Source organism: Phyllostomus discolor, chromosome 2 (genome assembly GCF_004126475.2).
Source record: "Phyllostomus discolor isolate MPI-MPIP mPhyDis1 chromosome 2, mPhyDis1.pri.v3, whole genome shotgun sequence".
In the NCBI taxonomy this organism is placed as follows: domain Eukaryota; kingdom Metazoa; phylum Chordata; class Mammalia; order Chiroptera; family Phyllostomidae; genus Phyllostomus; species Phyllostomus discolor.
Genome location: NC_040904.2, coordinates 18838565 through 18859641, shown reverse-complemented (window position 1 = coordinate 18859641; position 21077 = coordinate 18838565). Strand labels below are relative to the sequence as shown.

Below are 21077 nucleotides of genomic sequence, written 5' to 3'. Positions count from 1 at the left end.
TTAATTAAACAATGAAGTGAAACATCCCCTTTGCTCTCCCTTTTTTGTGCACAGAACAGAAGCACACATTGTCATGCCTCAAACTACTTTTTATTTGCAACTACATGATTTCACACAATTCTTCTAAACAGTAACATAAAATATATTTCCTTGTGTATAAATAACTTACATACTCTCCACAAAGTAAATGCTCCAAGGTGCTAGAACAGATCGTCCACTCCTACAGTGTTCTTGTATGCAACAGAGTTGATGCACAACATATAAATACTCAAGTCCAATATTAAAAACTCAGGCACTTGACTAACTTTAATAAAGTTTCTCAAACTATATCAATATATCTAAAGTGCATATATTTTTTAAGAAAGATTATTCTCAATAACTTCTCTATAAAAATAAGTTTGATGGTTTAACCCATCTAACTTTACTACTATGAGTATGAACTTTTAACTTTTAATATGTAGTCAGGCTTATTCTACCTTCTCTCAACACCAACAGAATCAAAAGCAGCTAATGAGGTGCTAACATGTGCGGATTAATCCAGTGATTTCGGTCACAGTGCATTCCAGGAGGAGGCACCCATGTTACTGGAATTGGACGATAAGGTTTATTATTCTTCCTTCCCTGATTCGGATAACCAAATGGAACAGGAGGAGGGTAGTGACTCTGATGACCATTCCCTCGGTACATTCCTGGCTTTCTTCTGGGCAAAGGGTGCCATATAGGAAGAGGTGGGAATATAAGTTCTGAAATCTGTAAGAAAGAGAAAACAGCAAGTCAATTCAAAGAAAAAAAATTAGTCATGTGTTATGTAAAAACCAGGTGAATTTTCAGATTCCTCGTTAAAGAAAAACAAAAGTACTCACCCACAGAGTGACATTCCTAAGGTTAAGTGTAAATATAGGGTGGGGCAAAAATAGGTTCATAGTTTTGAGTACATAATACACAGTTTATTCTTGTATTATTTATAAATGATTGTATTATTTTCCATACAAACAACTGTAAACCTTTTGCCCCACCCTATATGTTAAAAACAGGTGATCAACCAGTGTTTTCTAAGTAAGTGAAAATGAATAAACTCAAATATAGCCCTCTGAAGCAACCAGAAATCTCCTATATTTTCTTCCAAAAACACCAAGAGATTCAGCTTATATTTTTAGGTCTGTGATCCATTCCAAATTAAAATTTTTCTGTGTATGGTGTCAGATACCCATTAGGTGGTTCTTCTTCTCTTAAAAATTTTTTGTTAGTAGATAATAATGTGAAAAAAGTAATGTTTTATTTAAAAAGCACAACAGACTTTCATTTCCTGTTATAATTTTATCCTAACAGTCTTTCAATGTGGGTGGAAAATAATTTAATTTTAAAGTAAAATCTAAATATTAAAAGGCAATTTAATTATAAAATATTAGCAGCAATCAGTTCAATTTGGGATTTATATTCTTGCTTTGTTAAATAACTAACAAAATTCTGAGGTAAAATTGGACATATTTGAATGACTTCCAGGCAATTTAACAATGGTAATTTGCAATATATAACAAATTATACAAAGAGGGGGAAATCGATCATAACGCACCATATTTAAGGCAAAGGTCCTAAAAATGTTACTTACTATATACAAAATCTCTCAGAAAGAATACAAAAATAAGTGGGAATTACTATAAGGGCATGGGACTAGTAGTGGTTGGAGGTAGAGGAAAGGCTTGTCACTATTACAGTTTTATCCTGTTTGATGTTTTTAAAAGCAGATGCAGGTGTTGTATAATACACATATACACATATACAATATAGTAATCTTTAGAACTAATCTTCCTTTAAAACTTAGGAAGAATAATGCAACTAAAAAATAAAAGGAGAAATCAAAAATGAAGTGACACTGAGAGAATGCTCACTATATAAATGTATGTTAAATTGAAAGGTTTCGTTTTTCATATTCAAAACTGGTAACTCTTATTTCTTATTTATGAAGGTCTAAATTCTCATTTCAGCACAAACCCAACTCCACTGTAAACTTGGTATGTTTCATTAAGTCTAAGGCCAAAATAGTAAAAACATATTTAAAAGTATACAGTTGACCCATGAACAATATGGGGGTTGGATACACCGCCCTCTCCTGTAAATATTGATGTATTAACTTTTGACTCCCTTAAAAGCTTAACTAGTTGTCTCTTGGTACCAGCAGGAGATTGGTTCCAGGATCCCAGAGATATCAAAATCTGCAAATACTCAATCCTCTGTATAAAATGGCATAGATTAATGCATATGGTCGGTCCTCCACATCCTCAAACTCCCAATCTCGGACTAAAAAACAATACAGGTATTTATTGAAAAAAATCCACATTAAGTGGACTCGTGTAGTTATACCCATATCATTCAAAGTTCAGCTGTGCTTAAAATTAGAAAAGTGTTCAAGCACAGAATAAGGCTCAACTCAAAGATTTCTTTAAATATTTTTTACTCTAAAATATCTTTTCGGTTGAGAATTACTGTTAAGAATTTTTATAAGTATACTAAATGTTCTTTGGCATGTGGGGTATAAATTGTAAATAACTGAACATATCCTGTAAGAGCCTGCATGGTAACTACATTAACTCTTCAACTGTTAAAGTGAAGGAGGTACTATATTTTGGCTTGAGTGAAAATTAACTAAATATAATTTAGTGAGATTTCTCTTAGAACATGGAAAAGTAAAGAACAAGAAAGTTAAACCCAAAGGTATGAACTAGAAGTGCTAGAGACTACAAAAAATGAGTGGTTATTTTTGAATACAGTACGGATTTTAAAAATACCAGGAACGTTTTATTACATTTATTTTTCTCTTTGCCACACACTCTTTGAAACACGTTTATCCTACTTATTGGGTAGTAAAGCTGACCTTTGATAAAGTACCTCAGGATGCCTAGTTACATCTCAGGGAACTTCATGTGGAAAGACAACTGTAATCTGGAATCTCAAATCAGAGAAACCTTGAACAACATGAAATGACTTGGCAAGCCCTCCTCATGGACTTTCAATATAAAGCTGTTTCATGGTTACCTGGTACATGGGGCCTGGGGTTGCAGTCACTGAACTGGATTTCACTTCCATTTCTTTACTTGTCGTTTCTTCATCTGAAGAAGAGGATCCTGAATGATAATCAGACGTAACCTTATCAAGGGCCCTGGTAACTTTCTTAGAGATCTCATCCTTGTTCTCATCCTCATTTTCAAAGCTGGCAACAATGAAAGCATTGTTTTTTTCTCCATACCTAAGAATTAAAAAAAAAAAACAATCTTACAAACCTTGAAGTCACATCAACATGGCCACAGAAACAAACTGGTCTGGACATGTCACTGTTCCAGAGCAAAGAAGGGACCCTCCTCTGACTTGATCTTACATATATAATATCCTAACCTAGCTTCATGCCAGCAGGCAGGCCACAGTTTTTTACTTCTGATCCACTTAACTTCAGATAAAAGTGACTCTATTCTTTTTCAATTTTCTTTTCTACTGTCACCTAAACACTTATTTCAAACATCAAAGAGAAATTCATTGTTTTGATTACATTTTTTATGTACCATTAAAGTAAAATCTAATATATTTTAAAGTGATCCCTATAATACAGATCCTAGTAATTCAAGTCACAAATCAACTAGGTATTTCTTATGACATTTACTTTTATCATGACTAAACACAAAGGGGCCTATGTTTCTTATATTCAGACAAAAATAAGAACTGAGGCAACTGCTGAGGGTAAAGAAAAAACGGTGGTTGAGGAAATAAAGGGGGTTTTGCTTGAACTACTTGAACTACTGTATACCTCATAGTGATTCCTAGCGTAACTATTCACCTCTCATTTTAATTTTTTAAAGAGTCAAATAAGCCTTTTTATACTTCCAAAATGTTTTTAAAGACTTGATCTAAGAAAAATAGTTGTCAAAATATGTAACTTTGGTTGTTGGTTATTTCAAAAAAGGAAAACAATTTCTGCAATAAGGGTATAATACAGCACAGTAAACAGTAAAAGTAGTCATTTTCATTCAGAGGCCAAAGGAAAAATCCACAAATTTATTTAAATAGATTGTACAACATAAACATGATGAAACAGTTTATAGTAAATATTAGGACAAAGGATATTAACTGTTAGGCAATTCTTACACAATATGTAATTAAAGTTAGAAAAAGTGATTCTAAGCTTAAAAAACAAATACAACTTAAATAAAAATAAAGTTAACTACAATAGACATCAATTAACTTCATTCCAAATAACCTCTCAACTTACTTCTAAATCAAGATATTTACAATAAACAGCCTAACTGCAATAAAGCTTTTGAAAGTTTATATAGAAATCAAGTAGTCTCGTAAGTGAGTTCTGTGTATTCATATACCTGTGCTATCTTCCATTTGCACAGGCTGAATTGGGCTATAAATGCTACCTGAATGTGGAGCATAACTTCTGTTCTTTTTCAGCTTACCTCATAAAAGGACTTGCTACAAGATGGCAGAAAGAGCACTGGACAAGTTTCTGGTTCTGGCTGGGCCAGTAACTAGTTCTGTGACTAGAGGCAGGTAATTTAGTCTCTCCAGGCCTCAGTTTCCTATTTGCAGTGTGAGGAAACTCGAGCCGGTTAGATACTGGCTGGTCTTCTGCTGGTGATTCTTCTTAGTATCAGATGCCTGAACAGTTGGGCAAGTTCCTCACAATACAGAATTCATGTATTATTATTTCAAGTTTACTTAGCATAGGGTTTTTAGCGATGGAAATTTACCCTTCTGTCCTCTCCAGCATTTAAAGGCTAGGCAAATCATGATACTATCAAAGGTTAATTCATATGTTAATGTCAATATGAACAATGGGCTTAGGCCTACCTTCAATTTTGTCCATTAATGGAGTCAAAATTCAAGCAAAACAGAAAGGCAGGAAATTTGAGAAAAATCCCTGCCTTTATAGGAACAGAAACCCAAATCAGGAGCAGACAGCTAATGACTGAAGGATCAGCTGTATTAACTCAGATTTCTTTGACATGCAAGTTCAATTAAGTTCTACATCTTTCGTTTTGTAGTATTTTGGTATGAGTGCTCTCTTCATGGTAAGTAAAGTTGCTTTACTATATTACAGTAACATTAGAATGTATAGTTAATTCCTTACAATCAGTAATGAACCACTTTTAACCTTTCCATTTTTTAATGATACACTACTAAAACATTAAGGTCAATTTAGTTAATTTGAAGCAAATCAATAGTATCTAAGGCTCTTTATCAGGAAAAGAAAGGATCACAGAAAAAAAAATTTTCTTTGGCTTAAACAGAAATTTATTTTCTCACAGCTCTGGAGGCTGGAAATCCAAGATCAATGTGCCAGTAGGGTTGGTTTCTTCTGAGGCCTCTCTCCTTGGCCTGCAGATGGCTGCCCTCTTATTGACACTTCCACATGGTTTTTCCTCTAGACACGTGTGTCCCTGGTGTCTCTTTCTGTATCCAAGTTGCCTCTTTTTTTAAAAATATATTTTGATTATGCTACTGCAGTTGTCGCATTCCCTCCTTCATTCCCCTTCACCCTGCACACCCTCTCCCGTCCATATCCCCCTTTAGTTCATGTCCATGTGTCATAAGTTCTTTAGCTTCTACATTTCCCATACTATTCTTGCCCTCCCCGTCTATTTTCTATCTACCATCTATGCTACTTATTCTCTGTACCTTTCCCCTGCTCTCTCCTCCTCCCAATCCCCTGTTGCTAACCCTCCATGTGATCTCCATTTCTGTGGTTCTGTTCCTGTTTTAGTTGTTTGCTTAGTTTCTTTGTTTTTGTTTCAGGTGTGTTTAATAACGGTGAGTTTGCTGTCGTTTTAACTATACACGTTTTTGATCTTCTTTTTCTTAAGTCCCTTTAACATTTCATAAAATAAGGGCTTGGTGATGATGTACTCCTTTAACTTGACCTTATCTGAGAAGCACTTTATCTGCCCTTCCATTCTAAATGAAAGCTTTGTCGGATAGAGTAATCTGGGATGTAAGTCCTTGCCTTTCATGACTTGGAATACTTCTTTCCAGCCTCTTCTTGCCTGCAAGTTCTCTTTTGAGAAATCAGCTGACAGTCTGATGGGAACTCCTTTGTAAGTTAGTCTCCTTAGCTCTTGCTGCTTCTAGGATTCTCTTTCATTTTTACCTTGGCTAATGTAATTGTGATGTGCCTTGGTGTATTCCTTCTTGGGCCCAACTTCTTTGGGACTCCGAGCTTCCTGGACTTCCTGGAAGTCAATTTCTTTTGCCAGACTGGGGAAGTTCTTTATTATTTGGTTCAAGTAAGTTTTCCACTTGTTGCTCTTCTTCTTCTGGTACCCCTATAATTCGGATGTTGGATCATTTCAAGATGTCCTGGAGGTTCCTAAGCCTCTCATTTTTTTTAAATTCTTCTTTCTTTATTCTTTTCTGATTGTATGGTTTTTTTCTTCCTTCTGGTCCACTCCACTGATGTGAGACCCAGCTTTCATTCCATCACTATTGGTTCCCTGTGCATTTTTCTTCATTTCACTTATTGTAGCCTTCATTTTTTTCATCTAAATTGAGACCAAAATCAACCAATTCTGTCAGCATGATCACCAGTGCTTTGAACTGTGCATCTCATAGGCTGGCTATCTCTCTGTCACTTAAAAGTACAGGTTCTGGGGCTTTCACTTCTATTTGAGCCACCCCCCCCCCACCTTTGGTCTGGTAGCGCCTGTTATGTATGAGGGGTGGAGCCTTAGGTGTTTACCAGGGCGGGGCACCCCAGCCACTAGGTTGTGATGTGTGTGGGGACAGGGTCCGAGAGGGAACAATGGAACTTGCTCTGCTCTCCATCTGACCCCAGTCCCTTCCACCGCTTCCTCCGAGCAAACTGGGACCCTCTGGTGCCAATTCCCATGTGGGTGGCTTGTGCACCCCGTGGGACTTTCCAACAATCTCTCCCTGCGCCTCAACCCCCACAGGTGTTTTCAACCAGTACCCCAAGGCTCTATTTCCCAGCGCTGTGATCCTGAGTTGTATGCAGTGCCTTGCTTCACAATCCCCACCTTGCTGGGTCTGCCAGTTGCCACCCCTCGGCTGCGGTTTGCCAGCTGCCGCTTGCGCACTCAGGGTCCACCTGCTGCGGTCTAGCAAGCCCCGGATGCCTTATGCACCCGGTCCCAATGCTCCCTGCTCTCCGCACCTCGACCCACACCTGGATACCTGATTCCGCCCCTCCTACCGGTCTGGATGAATGTGTCTATTTTAACTTCTTGGTGTCCGACTTCCATACAGATCAATTTTCTGTCAGTTCTGGTTGTTATTCTGTTTCTAAATTGCTGTTGTCCCTATCTTGGTTGTGCGAGGAGGCACAGTGTGTCTACCTATGCCTCCATCTTGGCCTGAAGTCCCAGAAAATTAAAAAAAAAAAAAAAGTTATAGAACTATGTTGAGTAGATAATACAACTGCCAAATTCTCTTTATTGGAAAGATGTGCTATCCATTCTGTATCTTCTCAAATATTTCACTAACTGTTTAAGTTCCCAACACTCTGCACCCTTCCAATTTTTTATCCTGATGTAAACTCAGACTATGAAGAATGTTATCTTTGAGTGCATTTCAGTTTTTTTCACAACCTTCAGTTAGTCTCCAGTTATTGTTAGTTATTATTCAGGTACTTATTGTTATATAATATAACTAACTGCTAGATGAGGTTTATTTTAATTTTCAGTTATTTCTTTCTAGTTTGGTCCAAAAGCACTAATCGCTACTTCAATCTCCTCTACTAACTTATGGTGTCATCTCTACTGAATTGCTAACCATCTTTCTTTTGGGGGTTATCACTGACGGAGAGCTCCACATTCCTAAGGTGCTTTCTATTAATCATGAAAAAATATTTCACATCTCAGCCATTATTTGGCAAAATTTTAATCATGTATAAATTAGAAAGCTACTGAATACAAAAATTTTCTTACATTAACCAGATAGATGAAAACACAGTAACTTTTCATTATCTGGCATCATAATAATATGTACCCACTTAGGTAGAATGTCCATGTAACTAAAGCTTTTATCTTCAATTCAGGTGACATGGTTTAAACATTTCAAATAAATCTGTCCAAAATGCTCATATAATTACCCAACTTCTTAAACATTCTTGGACATAGAAACTTTTTCCTAATGATTTAAAGTCATCGTATTAAATATTCATTATTTGACTGTGTAATAACACATTTGTACCAACTCTTCAGCTTCTTCACACCCACCTCTATGTCAGACCATGACCGAGTTTTTTTTTGTAGCCTGACTACTGTGAGCAACCCCCTTTCAAATGCTGCTTACAATCTTGTATTAGTTGAAAAACTACACAACTACTTAAAGAACTGTGTTTAATAAGGAAGGGTCCATCAGCATCTAAGTACAGTCCTAATAAAAATGCAAGCAATTTAATACAATAGCTTTGTGATAGCTATATTTCTCATATACTGAGGTCTTTCTGCCAGTGTTTCAGTGGTCAGTCTCCAGTCTCACCCTGGCCTCAGTTGAGTCCTTATTTAGTCCAGGGCAGGCCAGAAAATTCAGTGAAAGAACCACCACACATTTTTTGACATGTTTTCACCTCTACTTTCATTTTGGAAGACCAAGTCAAAGGCTATTATTAATATGAACATTTGGAATGTATTAGGGTTACATCATAAAGCATCTCTACTAGAGTCAACAGGTGAATTGTTCCTCAAAATTAAAGAGGAATAATCCTAAAGAAAGAGCTTTAGTAAATTACTCACTGGGGGTTCCAAGCATCTGCTCATCCTGTTCCTCCTGCCTGGAAAGGTCCTTCCTACCTCGTTTACCTAGTTAAGTGCAACTCATCCTTCCCAGATTGACTCAAGTATCAAATCACCTACTCAAATAGTCTTTTCTGACTCAGCAGAGCACTAATTTTTCCATTGAGCCATCAACCACTGCATTTTATACTTTTTCCTATTATAGCACAAATCATTCTGTTATAATCTGCTTATTCTTTCTTCTAATTTATTACATTTTGAACTACCTGAAGGACTTATGACACTTTCATTTTCAGAAATGCCGCAGCTAAGAAGCCTGGCCCACAACTGAATATTTCTAGAATGAATGGAGTACAATTCAATTTCAGACCTACCACTCACCTTTTACAATTCTGTTCATTAGGAGACAAAAAATAATTTCCATTATGAAAACAAAACCATAAAAATATCAACCAGTCACTTAAAAATCAAAAAGGGAGGCCAAGAATAGAAACAAACAGAAACAGAGACCAACTAAAATTTATTATCCAGTATTATTTAAGATTAGCTTATTTCCTAATTTGAAAACAGGAAAGACAAGTGTACCACCAATGAAAGAAGAACTGACCTACAGGAGTCTAGGTCAATTTTATTTCTTGATCTATAATATTTTATTTCTTGATCTACAATAAACTTCTTTACAAAGTTATAGAGTTACAAAGTTACAAACTTTACAAAGTTATGTAAACTTCTTTACAAAAACCCTGTCCAATCAAGATTTTTAGTTTCTTTATCTGTAAAATAGAAATGTAACCAGTTCCTTCCGATCACCTCATAAAAAGTACTTTACAAAATCCACATCTCAGGAAGCCAAGCAACCAACTTCTGGCCATAAAGATACACAGGCAGGCAGTACCTAGAAGAATTTAATGAATTCCAGCATGGTAATCAGTTCAGCCACCAAATTAAAAAACTCACCGACAGCACACCTCACATGGGTCCACCCACAAAGTGAGTTCCTTTGGCAAGCCCAGGTCACTGTACAAGATGCAGCTGTTCTCACAGGCTTTCAAGACGTCGGGATCGACTCTCTGAAACTTATTAACACGAATGCATCTACAATAAAGTAGAGTCATGTTAACAGCTTTAACCGAATCATGATCATAAGCCTCACTACATCTTTTAGTATTTGCCAATATGAATGAAAAAAAATATCCCTGCAGAGAACTTTAAAGTGTTCCTAGATAATAAATGGGAACTAAAGGCAAAGGCAGCATCAATAAGACTACCCAGGCTGATAAAAAGAAATGGGCATCTGTGTGAGCCCAGGGAAATCATTAAAACTGATTCTACTTCATTTTACCTAGAAACTACTCAACATGTACATTATATGAGCAAGGAGTATGGAAGCTGTATGAAATTAGAGCTCTTAAGGCAAATGTTTTCATAGGCCAAGTTCGTAAATAAGAAAACCTCCAACAGAAGACCTCAACCAGTGTTTCAAATAGTATTTGGAAATTCTCATGACAAATTTTGATCTGTGTTGCCTTGCTTATATATCCCAGATAATAAAATAAGTGTTAAGAAGAATGTCCTCTGTCTTACCTGTAACTGTTGTATAAAACTAGAATTAGTCAAGGACACAGAACCATACTTAAGATTAAAATATAATCCAAAGTGTTATTGGCTTATTTCATTTAAATTCTGTTATGCAAGGGTTTTATTTTTAATAATATTCCAAATAAGTGAGAATGTTCAAAGATGCCTCCCAATACATAGACCAACAACTAAGAAATCAAGAGAACCCAAGTTTTGGTACTAGCCCTAGAACAAGTACTGGGTGAATTTAGATTAAGCCATTTCACCAGCCCTTTCTTCACGACCAATTTGCACATTCCCGGTTGTGGGTGTACAAGAGGCAATGAATGTTTCTCTTCTGTTCTTTCTCCCTCTGTTCCCCTCTATCTAAAAATACATTTTTTTTAAAAAAAAGGCCCATGTAGCCCTGGCCAGGTAGCTTAGTTGGTTCGAGTGTCATCTATACATCAGAATACGTTACAGGTTCAATTCCCAGTCTGGATGTGTATGAGGGAACTGATTTATGTTTCTCTCCACCCCCCCTTCCTTCTCTCTAAAAATCAATAAACACATTCTCAGATGAGGGGGGGGGGAAATTCCACGCATCCTAGTTAAGGGTAATCTTAATATGTTTTTGCTATGTACTGATATAGGCTCTATGCTTAAAAATATGTATCTGCTCCCCAGCTGGTATAGCTCAGTAGATTTGAGTGCAGGCCTGCGAACCAAAGAGTCGCCAGTTTGATTCCCAGCCAGGACAAATGCCTGGGTTGCAGACCAGGTTCCCAGTAGTGGGGTGCACGAGAGGCAACCACACACTGATGTTTCTCTTGCTCTCTTTCTCCCTCCCTCCCTCCCCCTCTCTCTAAAAATAAATAAAATCTTTAATAAATGTATGTATCTGCTTTAACAAAATTTACACACCTTACATATTTTATGCTGTTTTTCCCTCTATATACTGTGACTACTTATCCATTAACCACTCTTCAAAACAGGATTTTAAACATTGTGTAAAAATAGTCTATCAATTAATGTCACCAGTATAGTTCTTCCCAAATTTTTTGGAATTATAAAGTGTAAGAAACATCCATGTTTATACATACTTGTCTACATTTCTAATTAAGTTCCTAGAATAGATTTTTAGGAGACTTAACTGTTCAAGAGTATGGATATTTTTTACAGATCTTAATAATGCCAAATTGCCCTCCAAAAGCATCTATTTGTACATATTGCAGAGAAACAATTTTAATTTATAAACACTTTAGAAGAAAAAGAACACTTCTACCCTACTCTATGCATTGAAGAGTATACTAACTCTGGTTAATCCTATCATTGATTCATTTTTATAATGGTTAACGACCTAGCATTAAGTCTGTTTTCTACTTCAAAGACAACTTCAAAATGACTTAATAATGATACTTCTGATCACATGCCAATTTAATCCTTTTTGGCTAACATTTTTTGCCTCAAGTTTTTAGAAGTAATGGAAATGAAATTATACACTGTGTGACCTTTAAGCATTTACTTGACAGTGCCTCCTTTTCTCAGGAATAGTACGGTGGCTCAGCACTTCCATACACCTTCAACCAATGTCAATTACATATGTGTAAAAGCCTGAACAGCTCTAACTCACAAAAGCTGTTCACTCTATCAGTAATGAAGATGTGCAGAAAAAATTAAGAGAATCGAGGGACAAGATAAAAAATAACTTGAGATTGTTTTATTTAGAACATCCACATTTTTGCTTTAACTCACCATATTTCCAATTTACCAAGAAAGCTCTTGGGTAAAAACAAAAGGCAAAATAACACTGCTTTGATTCTGTTTTCAATAGAACACACATTCACCTAACTTTTAGCAAATGAGAAATAAATTGTATCTTCACCTAGTGTGTACATTCTTTGAATAGTCTTGCACTTGCAAGAGCTCAGTGACTACAAGGAGGTCCTTTTTACATCACAACACAGAAGTGCTGCTTTGTGGAGAAAACTTTCAGGATAACAATATCCATAAATACAAGAATTTCTGTACTTATGATAGCCACAACTGTTCTACTTTAATTTTTTTTGTGGCCACATCCACAAATTGGGCGAGGTTTAACCAATGAGTTTAGCAGAATATTCTCAACCTAAGTTCCTGAGCGGTCAACATCAATAGCAGGGAGTAAGCATGCCAGGACATGTTCCACAGGAGTCTGTTGTTCTTTACTTCAAGCTGTAAATGTAACTTATAAACCAGAGTACAAGACAGCTACAAGTGAGAATTACCTTCCCTCTCAGAGTGGGGTGTACAGAAAAACCACAAGAATTTAGGGTCAGTTATATTTGAGTTCAAATCTCAAAGCTACTATTTACCAGTTGTGAATCATAGGTAAGTTGCCTTCACCTATAAAACAGTTGTACTGGCTTCTACAATAAAGAATTATGCATAGTATAAAGTTAATTCTATGTAAAGAATGCATTAGGTATCTAATCATCTTGATTCCCATTTGCATACAATTTTTATTTTTTTGTAAAACATGTAACATTTAATTTACTTTTAGATTCAAGGAGACCCATTTCCCTCAACTCCTACCATGCCCATTTATGGATGATAGCTTTAGTGTACCCCTAGAATTGTGAAAAACCCCAAGTACCTGTAATAACAGAGAGGAATGTACTCAACTAGGAGCCAAACTATAAAGACAAGAAGACTAACTCCTATGAGTCTAAAGTATCACCCCCGCCCCCAAGTCCAGGCAGGGGGACTCCAACAAATACATGTATTTTAAAATAAGTAAGGAAAAAATACCAAGATACCCCAGAGTTCTGCTTTTGCAGATAAACTATAAAAGGCATGGACTGGTCTCCTTTAGTCCTTTGGGCTTGCACGCATGTTAGAAACCGATCAGCCTCTTCACTTAGTCCAATCCAATTGTCCAATCTAATCCTTTACCTGTAGGCCTGTCCTTTTGAAGGTTTTTCAGGATACCAGTGATTTTTGTATTTTTCTTGAAGTATCAGAGTCAACTTCTCAGCAAATCTCTCAACTGCCTCTTTCTTCAACTTATCATGTTTTCGAACTAGCCTTGTGAAAAAGAAGACAACAGCAGCAATTTCGTTCTTCATTTTCCCTGTAAAGATAAAGTAGTTTTTCTCAAAACAAAATATAAAAAGTGGAAGATAAAGCTCTGCAAAATATCCCACCTTGCAGCTCGCCTTCCTTCCAATTTTATCTTGTTTCATTGGCTCATATCTGGAGTGGAGAACAATCACTATTTATGCCACAAAGACTTCATAAAATACTATTTAAGAATCCTACCACTTAGCTCTGTGAAGAAATTCAGTAAAGAGAGCACAACAAATTGCTCCTACTGGTTAAAATAAAGTCAGAGATATCACTCAGAAACTACTATAATACCGTAACAGTATACAGTTTTTATTAAATGCGTCAATATTTAGCTGTAATATCTTAAGTTTAAAATTCTGTGAAATAATTTGAATTTTAAAACACAAAAAAAGTTAATTTAAAATTAAGTACAGTAGAGGCACAATAGAAAACAATTGGGCATTCCTAAAAAGGTTAAAGGGTTACCATATGTACCAGCAGTTCTGCTTCTAGCTATGTAATCGAGAAATGAAAACATGCTTACAAAAACTTGTACACAAATGTCCAGAGCAGCATTATTCATAATAGCTATAAAGTAGAAACAACCCAAATGTTCATCTACTGATGAGTGGACATATAAAGTGTGGTGTATACATGCACAGCGGAATATTATCGGGCAACAAAAAGGATGAAATAATGATATACGCTACAACACTGGGAGAGTCTTGAATACATTACGTTAAAGGAGCAAGTCAAAAAGAACAAAGTTGCATAATTCCATTTATATTAAATGTCTGGAACAGGTAAATCTATATAGATACAAAGTAGATTGGTGGTTTAGCGGGGCACTAGGGACAGAGAGGAAAGAGGAGCGATGTCAATACAGGGTTTCTTTTTGAGGTTATAAGAATATCCCAAAATTGACTGTGATAATGGCTATTCAACTTTATGAATATATTAAAACCAACAAACTGTACATTTTAAACCTAAGAATTATATGCCATGTGAATTATATTTCCACAAAGCTGCTATAGTCCAGTATAGCATTCTTTCTGTTAAGCATTCTTTCAGGAACAGATATGACAAAGAGTAGCTCTATGAGAACACATTTAAGAGAATGAAAACTTAGGGTCATCTATAGAAAAGTCAAACTAAAAGAAATAATCAGAGATTTAGCTGCATTTTGGAAGTGCCTCAAGGAGGATTTTTTTTAAATGGCAGATCTTATTTATCATTGATTAATCCATAAAGGCAGAAACAACCATGTCCTGGGATTGTTTCGATGTATATTCTGTCTTTATACGATGAGCTCATTCATTTGGCTGAAGTAACTTGGAGTTATTCAGATGCTGTATTTACTAAGCAACATCACCTTTTTTGAAGCCAATTATTAAAGACTTACAGCCTCTGCTATGTTTAGAATAAAACCCAACTAACCCGATAGTTTGTGTTCTCACACATTCAAAAAATAAAGGTGATTCTGTTAGCTTCCTTTTTCTTTTCTTAAACCTGCTCTTAAAAGTCTCTCTTTATAATATGATTCCTTTACTCCTTGTGCAAATTCAAACAAGGGATCTCACTGTGGAATAAATTCTATATAGTTATCTGAGAGGTGTGCTGGCAGCCATAGCCACCCTGATCCTGGATGGGAAGACACCCAAACCTTCCTCCTGGAATCCTAGAATGCCAAATCCACTTTCTATGGCCAGCTACCAGGCACCAGGTACTAGGCTGCACACAACAGGGTGCAGGCACACACAACCCCAGTCCTCCCACAAATGCTGTGCAGCCTTTTTCCTCCTGAAAAAAATGTGAGCCATCCCCATTTTATAAAGCCATATATACAACCAACCACCTTAGGATGAAAATGAAAAACCCACTGCGATTTAACATATGGTTTGGAATAAAAGTTGGTGATGGAACTACATTAGCCTCCACACCACCAAGTAAAACAAGGAACCACATTCAAAAAAAAAGTACTGAATCTGTAACTAGATCCTTCTCCTCATTAAGTTTGCCAACGGTGCCCTACATATTTGAGTTTGGGGTTTTGCTTTCCCTTTTATTTTTGCTCCGTTTCGTATCGAAGAGAAAAGGAAGGAAATAACCACTTAGTGGTTGCTGTTGGTTGTAACACAAGATGAGTCATATGGAATCACTTTTTTTCAGTTTGAAGGGATGATGCCTGGAACAGCTGAAAAATGAACCCCGCCCCCCAGCCAGGGATCTCGAGGAGTACCCGAAGGTACAACGAGGCAGAGTCACCAAGTCAGGGAGAGAGAAACCAGAGGCCAACAGGGACCGGAAGAGCTTAGGCGCCCTGAGTGAAGTGGCCGCGATTCCTCCACCCACCCGGAGAGCCAAAAGCTCCCATTTTAAACATCGCACAGTGACGTCACCCCGGGACGTCGTCACCGCGGAGGCTGCTCCTCAAGTTGTACTTTGTTCCGGAGGCTCCTCGGCGCACCCGGGCGTGCACGGAGCCCAGGAGGAAACCCAGCCCCGTCTTCCAGGAGTTTCAAACTTTTCTCCTTTTCCCTTCCGTGTAACGAAAAGCTCATCGCGACCGTTTCTAGAAACAATGTCTCCCCTGCTAGACGTTCCCAAGGTTGAGGACGCGGGCGCCCGGCGGCGGGGGTGCGGCGCCCGGCACCGGCCTCGGCGGCCGGGCGAGGCGGGCTCCGGACGCCGGGGGCGCCGAGGTCCCCGCGGGGCCCGGGGACCGGCTCTCCGGGCCGCGAAACCTGCCGCTAAGCCCTCACGCTCGGCTCTCCGAGTGCGAGGTGAGTAGGCACCCCATACCTCCACCCGCTCCTCAAAGAACGACCTGGGAGCGCGTCCAACTCGTGCGATCGGGGCTTCCCCGAGGTCAGGGGGAAGGGCCCCGGGCCCCATCCCCCGCCCGCAGCCCGGCGGGGGGCGCCCCCTCCCCAGTCTGCCCGCGGGCGCGCCGCCCGGGTGCCCGGGCCAGTCTCCGAGGGGCCCGGCTCGAGGACCCCGCTCCCCTCCGGCGCGACCCTCGGGCAGCCGGGGTCCCGGGTCCCAGACACCGCGCGGACGCAGAAGGGGGCGGCGGGGGGTGGGAAGGCGCGGGGCGGCCGCCCACCGGCAGGGCAAAGGAAGGAAACGTGGCAGCTGCCTCAAGGCGGCGTCTCCTCCGTCCCGATCCCGCCGAGGGTCCCGCGGAAACCCCGCCGGCCGCCCCCCGCGGTCCCCAGCCCTCTCTTCGCGCCCAGCCGGAGCCGATGCAACTCGGTTCGATCTCTCGCTCCTCCCGGTTCTCCGGCGCGCGCCTCCCTCGGCGAGCCTTCGACGTGGCCGCAGGGGCGGCCGGACCACCCTCCCCCCCCCCCCAAGCCCTCAGTCCCACCGTGCCCGCCTCCCCCGGCCCGGCCTCCTCACCGCCGCCGCCGCCGCTCTGGAGCCGTAGATAAGGCGAACCCGACCGTCTTCGGGCGGGGAACCAAGGGCGCCGCCTCAGGGGGCCGCCACTCGGCGGCCGGGAGCAAGGCGAGCTTGGTCCGGCTCGCGCGGCTCCCGCGTCGTCGGGCTGGCGAGCGCGAGCGAGCAGGCGAGCGCAAGCCTGAGGCAGCGCGCTGGGGGCTCGCGGGCCGGAAGAGGGGAGGGGCGATGACCCGGGAAAGGGTTGGCGCCGCGCGGGACGGGCTCGCGCGCCTCGGGGGCGGGCCCTGGGGGCGGGGCTTTCCTGAGAGCCCGCCCCCGGAGCCCGGGCCGCGACTATCCCGCGCGGACCTTCCAGTCCCACGTCGAGGGTAGCACGGAGGTGTAGTGTAGTCGCGTTCAGTAGACCCAGCGGATTCCTGCCGCCCGCCTACTTGCGGCACAGCCTTTGGGGTTGCGCGGGCCACGTCCCTGGACTGTCTGGACTAAGGCTTCCCTGCTTTGGTCCCTCCTTGCCCCTCTGTGCCCTGACATCCTGTATGTTGGGAGTGCGAGCTCTAAATCCAGCTCTGTAGACCTCCATTTCTCTAGTACCAGGGTGTGAAGGAAAGGGGGTGGCAGGGGCGACGTGGACCTTATGGAAGGGAAGCTGCGTTTATGGGCTGATCCTTGACCTCGCGCTAGTAACTGAAGACATGTCAACTGCGCAGCTGCCATGTTAATTTTAGGTTATTTAGAGCGCCTAGTTGGGCTTGGGCAGATGGCTCCTTCAGAGCAGGGACTACCTGTTGTGCGACCCCCGCCCCCACGTGGCACTGAGCAGTGTCTTGCAAAAAGGAGGGGCTCCAGGGTGTTGGCTGAATGAATGAGACCTTGAGAGTCTGGGCTTTCTGCTTTTGCGGTCCTTTTATTCAAGCATTTCCCAGACACAGCTTCATCTTTGAGCACATACAAATGTGGAAAAGGTACATTAACTTTCTGAAGAAAACGAGGAACATCTTTTCAACCTATTATATTGAATTGGGACCATGGTATTCGTTTTGTGAAAGAACTTGAATACACCAAACAGGCCCCCAAAATACAAAGATACTTCTACTTTTAAAAAATTACTATTGAAAGAGTGAGTTTTCACTCTTTCCTGATAAAACATGTAAATTACTCAAGAACTGATTGGTCAACATATAGATTGACCAGATTTCTCACAGTCCAGTAGGCCTCAGAGCATGTGTTCAGCCCAGCTTCATGAATACTTTAAATTTTTATTACTGATGTTAGTAGTTATAGCTTATTAGCAATCCAAAACAATAATTTTTTTAGCGAAAGATATGTAATCCCAAGACCAGTACAAAAAATTGTATATTTTTTACAACTATTTTGTAAAAAATTACACTCTTCTACCTAGGGCTACTGGACTGGTCAATTTAAAAAGAGTACTGATATTCATACCCTGAAATATTCTAGGAGATATGAGGGTGTTTTCATTTTCTAAACTCATAACAATCTGATTGAGGTTATTTACCAACAAAGGTTTTTATCTCTGCAATTTCATAAACTAGCTAGGAAGCCACAAACATTGCTCAAAATTTGTTCTGAAATTCCTATAGCTCAAGATTGCTATTTTGTGTAATGTTTAGAAATCTGTGGCCCACGTGGCCCAGACTTAGAGCAATACCATTTCCAAAAAACACAGGCACGTGTCTGAAATCTGATTTCAAAATAAATTTTTAAGGTTCTCATAACCTGAACACTGAAGCATATAAGTAACAAACACATCTTAAACACTTCTCTCTTTTTTCTCCTCCACTGTTCTCACACAAGATAGCTGCTTGTGTGGTTTCAAAATGTGGCCAGTTCTTCAGATCTTTTCCCTCAGTTCCTTTCTTATCTTAGCTGGAATCACAAAAGCCCCAAGGAATTGGTCTATCAAGGCTGGACCCTTCTCTTTAGGAGGCTGAAACAATTACACAACAAAATGTAATTTTCCTTTCACGGCTGATTCATTTTCACAGTGAAATCTAAATGTTCACGAAGATTGTTTGTTAATAGGTCTAGTTTGCTTTTAGCACAAGTGGTTTCTTTTGAAAATGAGCCACCTTAATAGCACAGGGGCTTTAAAGTCACACACATCATGTGGTTGTATCCCAGAGTCATAGTAAACAACTCATACACAATCCCAAAGTTATGAATAGCTTTCAAAATCAGGGCTTATTTCCCACAAAATAACTGTGTAACTCTTTAAAATCTGTTCTTCTTTTGAGTTTAGAGGAGTTAAATTTTAAAAACAGAATAATCTCAGGTACCATCTTAATCTACTCGTCAGGTTGGAATCTGAATACAAAACTGTTACTTTTGTAGTGAACAGAGCGAGTCCTGTTATACAACATCAGGAAAAAGTGTGCAACCTTTGGGGATCATTGGACATCTATCAAGTGGCATTAAAACTTTTTAATTCTAGGCCCTGGCTGGCATAGCTCAGTGGATTGAGCTCAGGCTGCGAACCAAAGTGTCGCCGGTTCGATTCCCAGCCAGGGTACATGCCTGGGTTGCATGCCACGGCCCCCAGCAACCACACATTGATGTTTCTCTCTCTCTTTCTTCCTCCCTTCCCTCTCTAAAAATAAATAAGTAAAATCTTAAAAAAAAAACTTTTTAATTCTAAAAACACTTCAGCTCTGCTGGTGCAGCTTAGTGGATTGAGTGCCAGCCTGTGAACCAAAAGGCCATTGGTTCGATTTCCTGTGCCTGGGTTGCAGCTCAGGTCCCCAGTTGGTCTACATGGGAGGCAACCAATTGATGTTTCTCTAGCACATTGCTGTTTCTCTTCCTCTTTTTCTCCCTCCCTCCCTTCTCCTTTCTCTAAAAGTAAATAAATAAAACCTTAAAAAAAACAACACTTCAATATATTTCTTCAGTTTTCCAATATTTAACTAGTTAGTTAATTAAATTAAATCTATTTTCTTTGCTTCAATTTCTTAAATCTCAATAAACTGGCAGTGTTTATAAAAACAAGCATAAAGAAAATTTGTAATCTTCATTATTTTCTCCATTACATCATGCAATGAAACTGACTTCCAAAAGTCACACACAAATTCTCTTGATGAATGAGGCAATGGAAACTGGACACACCAACTTTGTATTTCCTGCCCCAACCATTCTCCAAACACCAAACATGTCCTATCTTTTTCAGAAAATATGTTAATCCAGCTTCTCAGATTCTTTGTTAGCAATTGGTTAGGATTTGTCGATTCGTGTGAATGAGGCTTGTTACCAGGTAAAATGGTCTACAGACCATCTGGCTCTGTAGACAAGCATAACACAATAATTTGTGGGGAAGGAAAAAGGTTTTTGTTAACAGGGTGCTCAGTTTGGGGGAATGGAGGCTACCCTTCTCCAAGCCATTCTCTTATGCAAAACACAGAAATCCCCTTGTTCCCGAAAAGACAAATCGAAACCCATGCCCAGAGACCGCCCCCCTTCATTCTTATATGCCTTTTTGGAGTCTAAGGCTGCTACATGAAGTGGTCTCCATCTCTCCAGCTCTGGGCGTTCTCTTTCCCCAGAGTGCACACTTGTGAAGCCAGTGTCTCTATTGCCCCACCATAGCTTCCTCCCTCTCCCAGGGCCCAGATGTACTGCCAGATCACTGAAGCCGGTCGTTTGAGGGGCTCCGTCCACTGGGCCCCCGCATCCAATGCTGCTTGCACCCCTGAGACCAGAGAGCTTCCCTGGGAGCAGTCTGGGAACGGTGTTGCACCGCACAGCATCCCTCAGGCCTGCCGCTGGTGGAGCATGAGTCCTGCATGAGCCTGCTCCACACTGTGCCAGCAAGGCAATGCAAGAGCCACCAGCGGGACGCAGTATCTGCTACCCCACTCTGGGAGCACAGCCTCTCATGTCGGCTTGGGGTTCCTCACTCTCTAGCAACCTGCTCAGAGCCCCCACCCCATTACGGATTAAGAAAATGTATAGGTGGGCTGCACACTGTGGGCTCAAGTAGAGCTTCCTATTAAAAACTCCTGATTAAAATTCCCCTGCTTGTTAGGAGAGGTATCATTGCTCTTGAGTTCCTTTGACAATACTCTTGTTCTCCATACCAGCAGAGAAACTGAATCCTATTAACAAGTAGTATACAAATCCATTCTCTTATTCCATGTAACAAATTAAGAATATAATTACATACAATTAGCAAAAGGTTCAGAATATTTTAAAAGAAAGAGTTGCTTTGAAATATAACTGCTAGGGTTCTCAGAGAAATGGATCCAACAGTATGCATATATGGAGAAG

The 21077-nt window shown here is 40.1% G+C and overlaps 1 protein-coding gene across 2 annotated transcripts; it reads right to left on the bottom strand.

Moving 5' to 3' along the window:
- Window positions 1-71: 71 nt before the first annotated feature.
- BTG3 (BTG anti-proliferation factor 3) lies at window positions 72-17003 on the bottom strand. Of its 2 annotated transcripts, none has more exons than XM_036017563.1 (5): window positions 16794-17003; window positions 13239-13416; window positions 9705-9842; window positions 3034-3244; window positions 72-750 (listed from the first exon to the last, which is right to left on the bottom strand). In XM_036017563.1, exons 2-5 carry the CDS (start codon window positions 13409-13411, stop codon window positions 508-510), a joined length of 765 nt encoding a protein of 254 aa, XP_035873456.1. In that variant the 5' UTR covers window positions 13412-13416; window positions 16794-17003; the 3' UTR covers window positions 72-507. The 2 variants fall into 2 exon arrangements, with proteins under 2 accessions (XP_035873456.1, XP_035873455.1); XM_036017562.1 differs by having other exon boundaries at window positions 16797-17003.
- Window positions 17004-21077: the final 4074 nt, after the last annotated feature.

Excerpts from the sequence above, each read along its gene's own strand:
- BTG3 (XM_036017563.1), bottom strand. The coding sequence starts at position 13,411 with ATGAAGAACGAAATTGCTGCTGTTGTCTTCTTTTTCACAAGGCTAGTT. Across the intron at positions 3,245-9,704 it reads CCATGTGAGGTGTGCTGTCG|GTATGGAGAAAAAAACAATG; the intron begins GTGAGTTTTTTA and ends TTTAATTCTTAG. Across the intron at positions 751-3,033 it reads CCCCAGGCCCCATGTACCAG|ATTTCAGAACTTATATTCCC; the intron begins GTAACCATGAAA and ends TCTTTCTTACAG.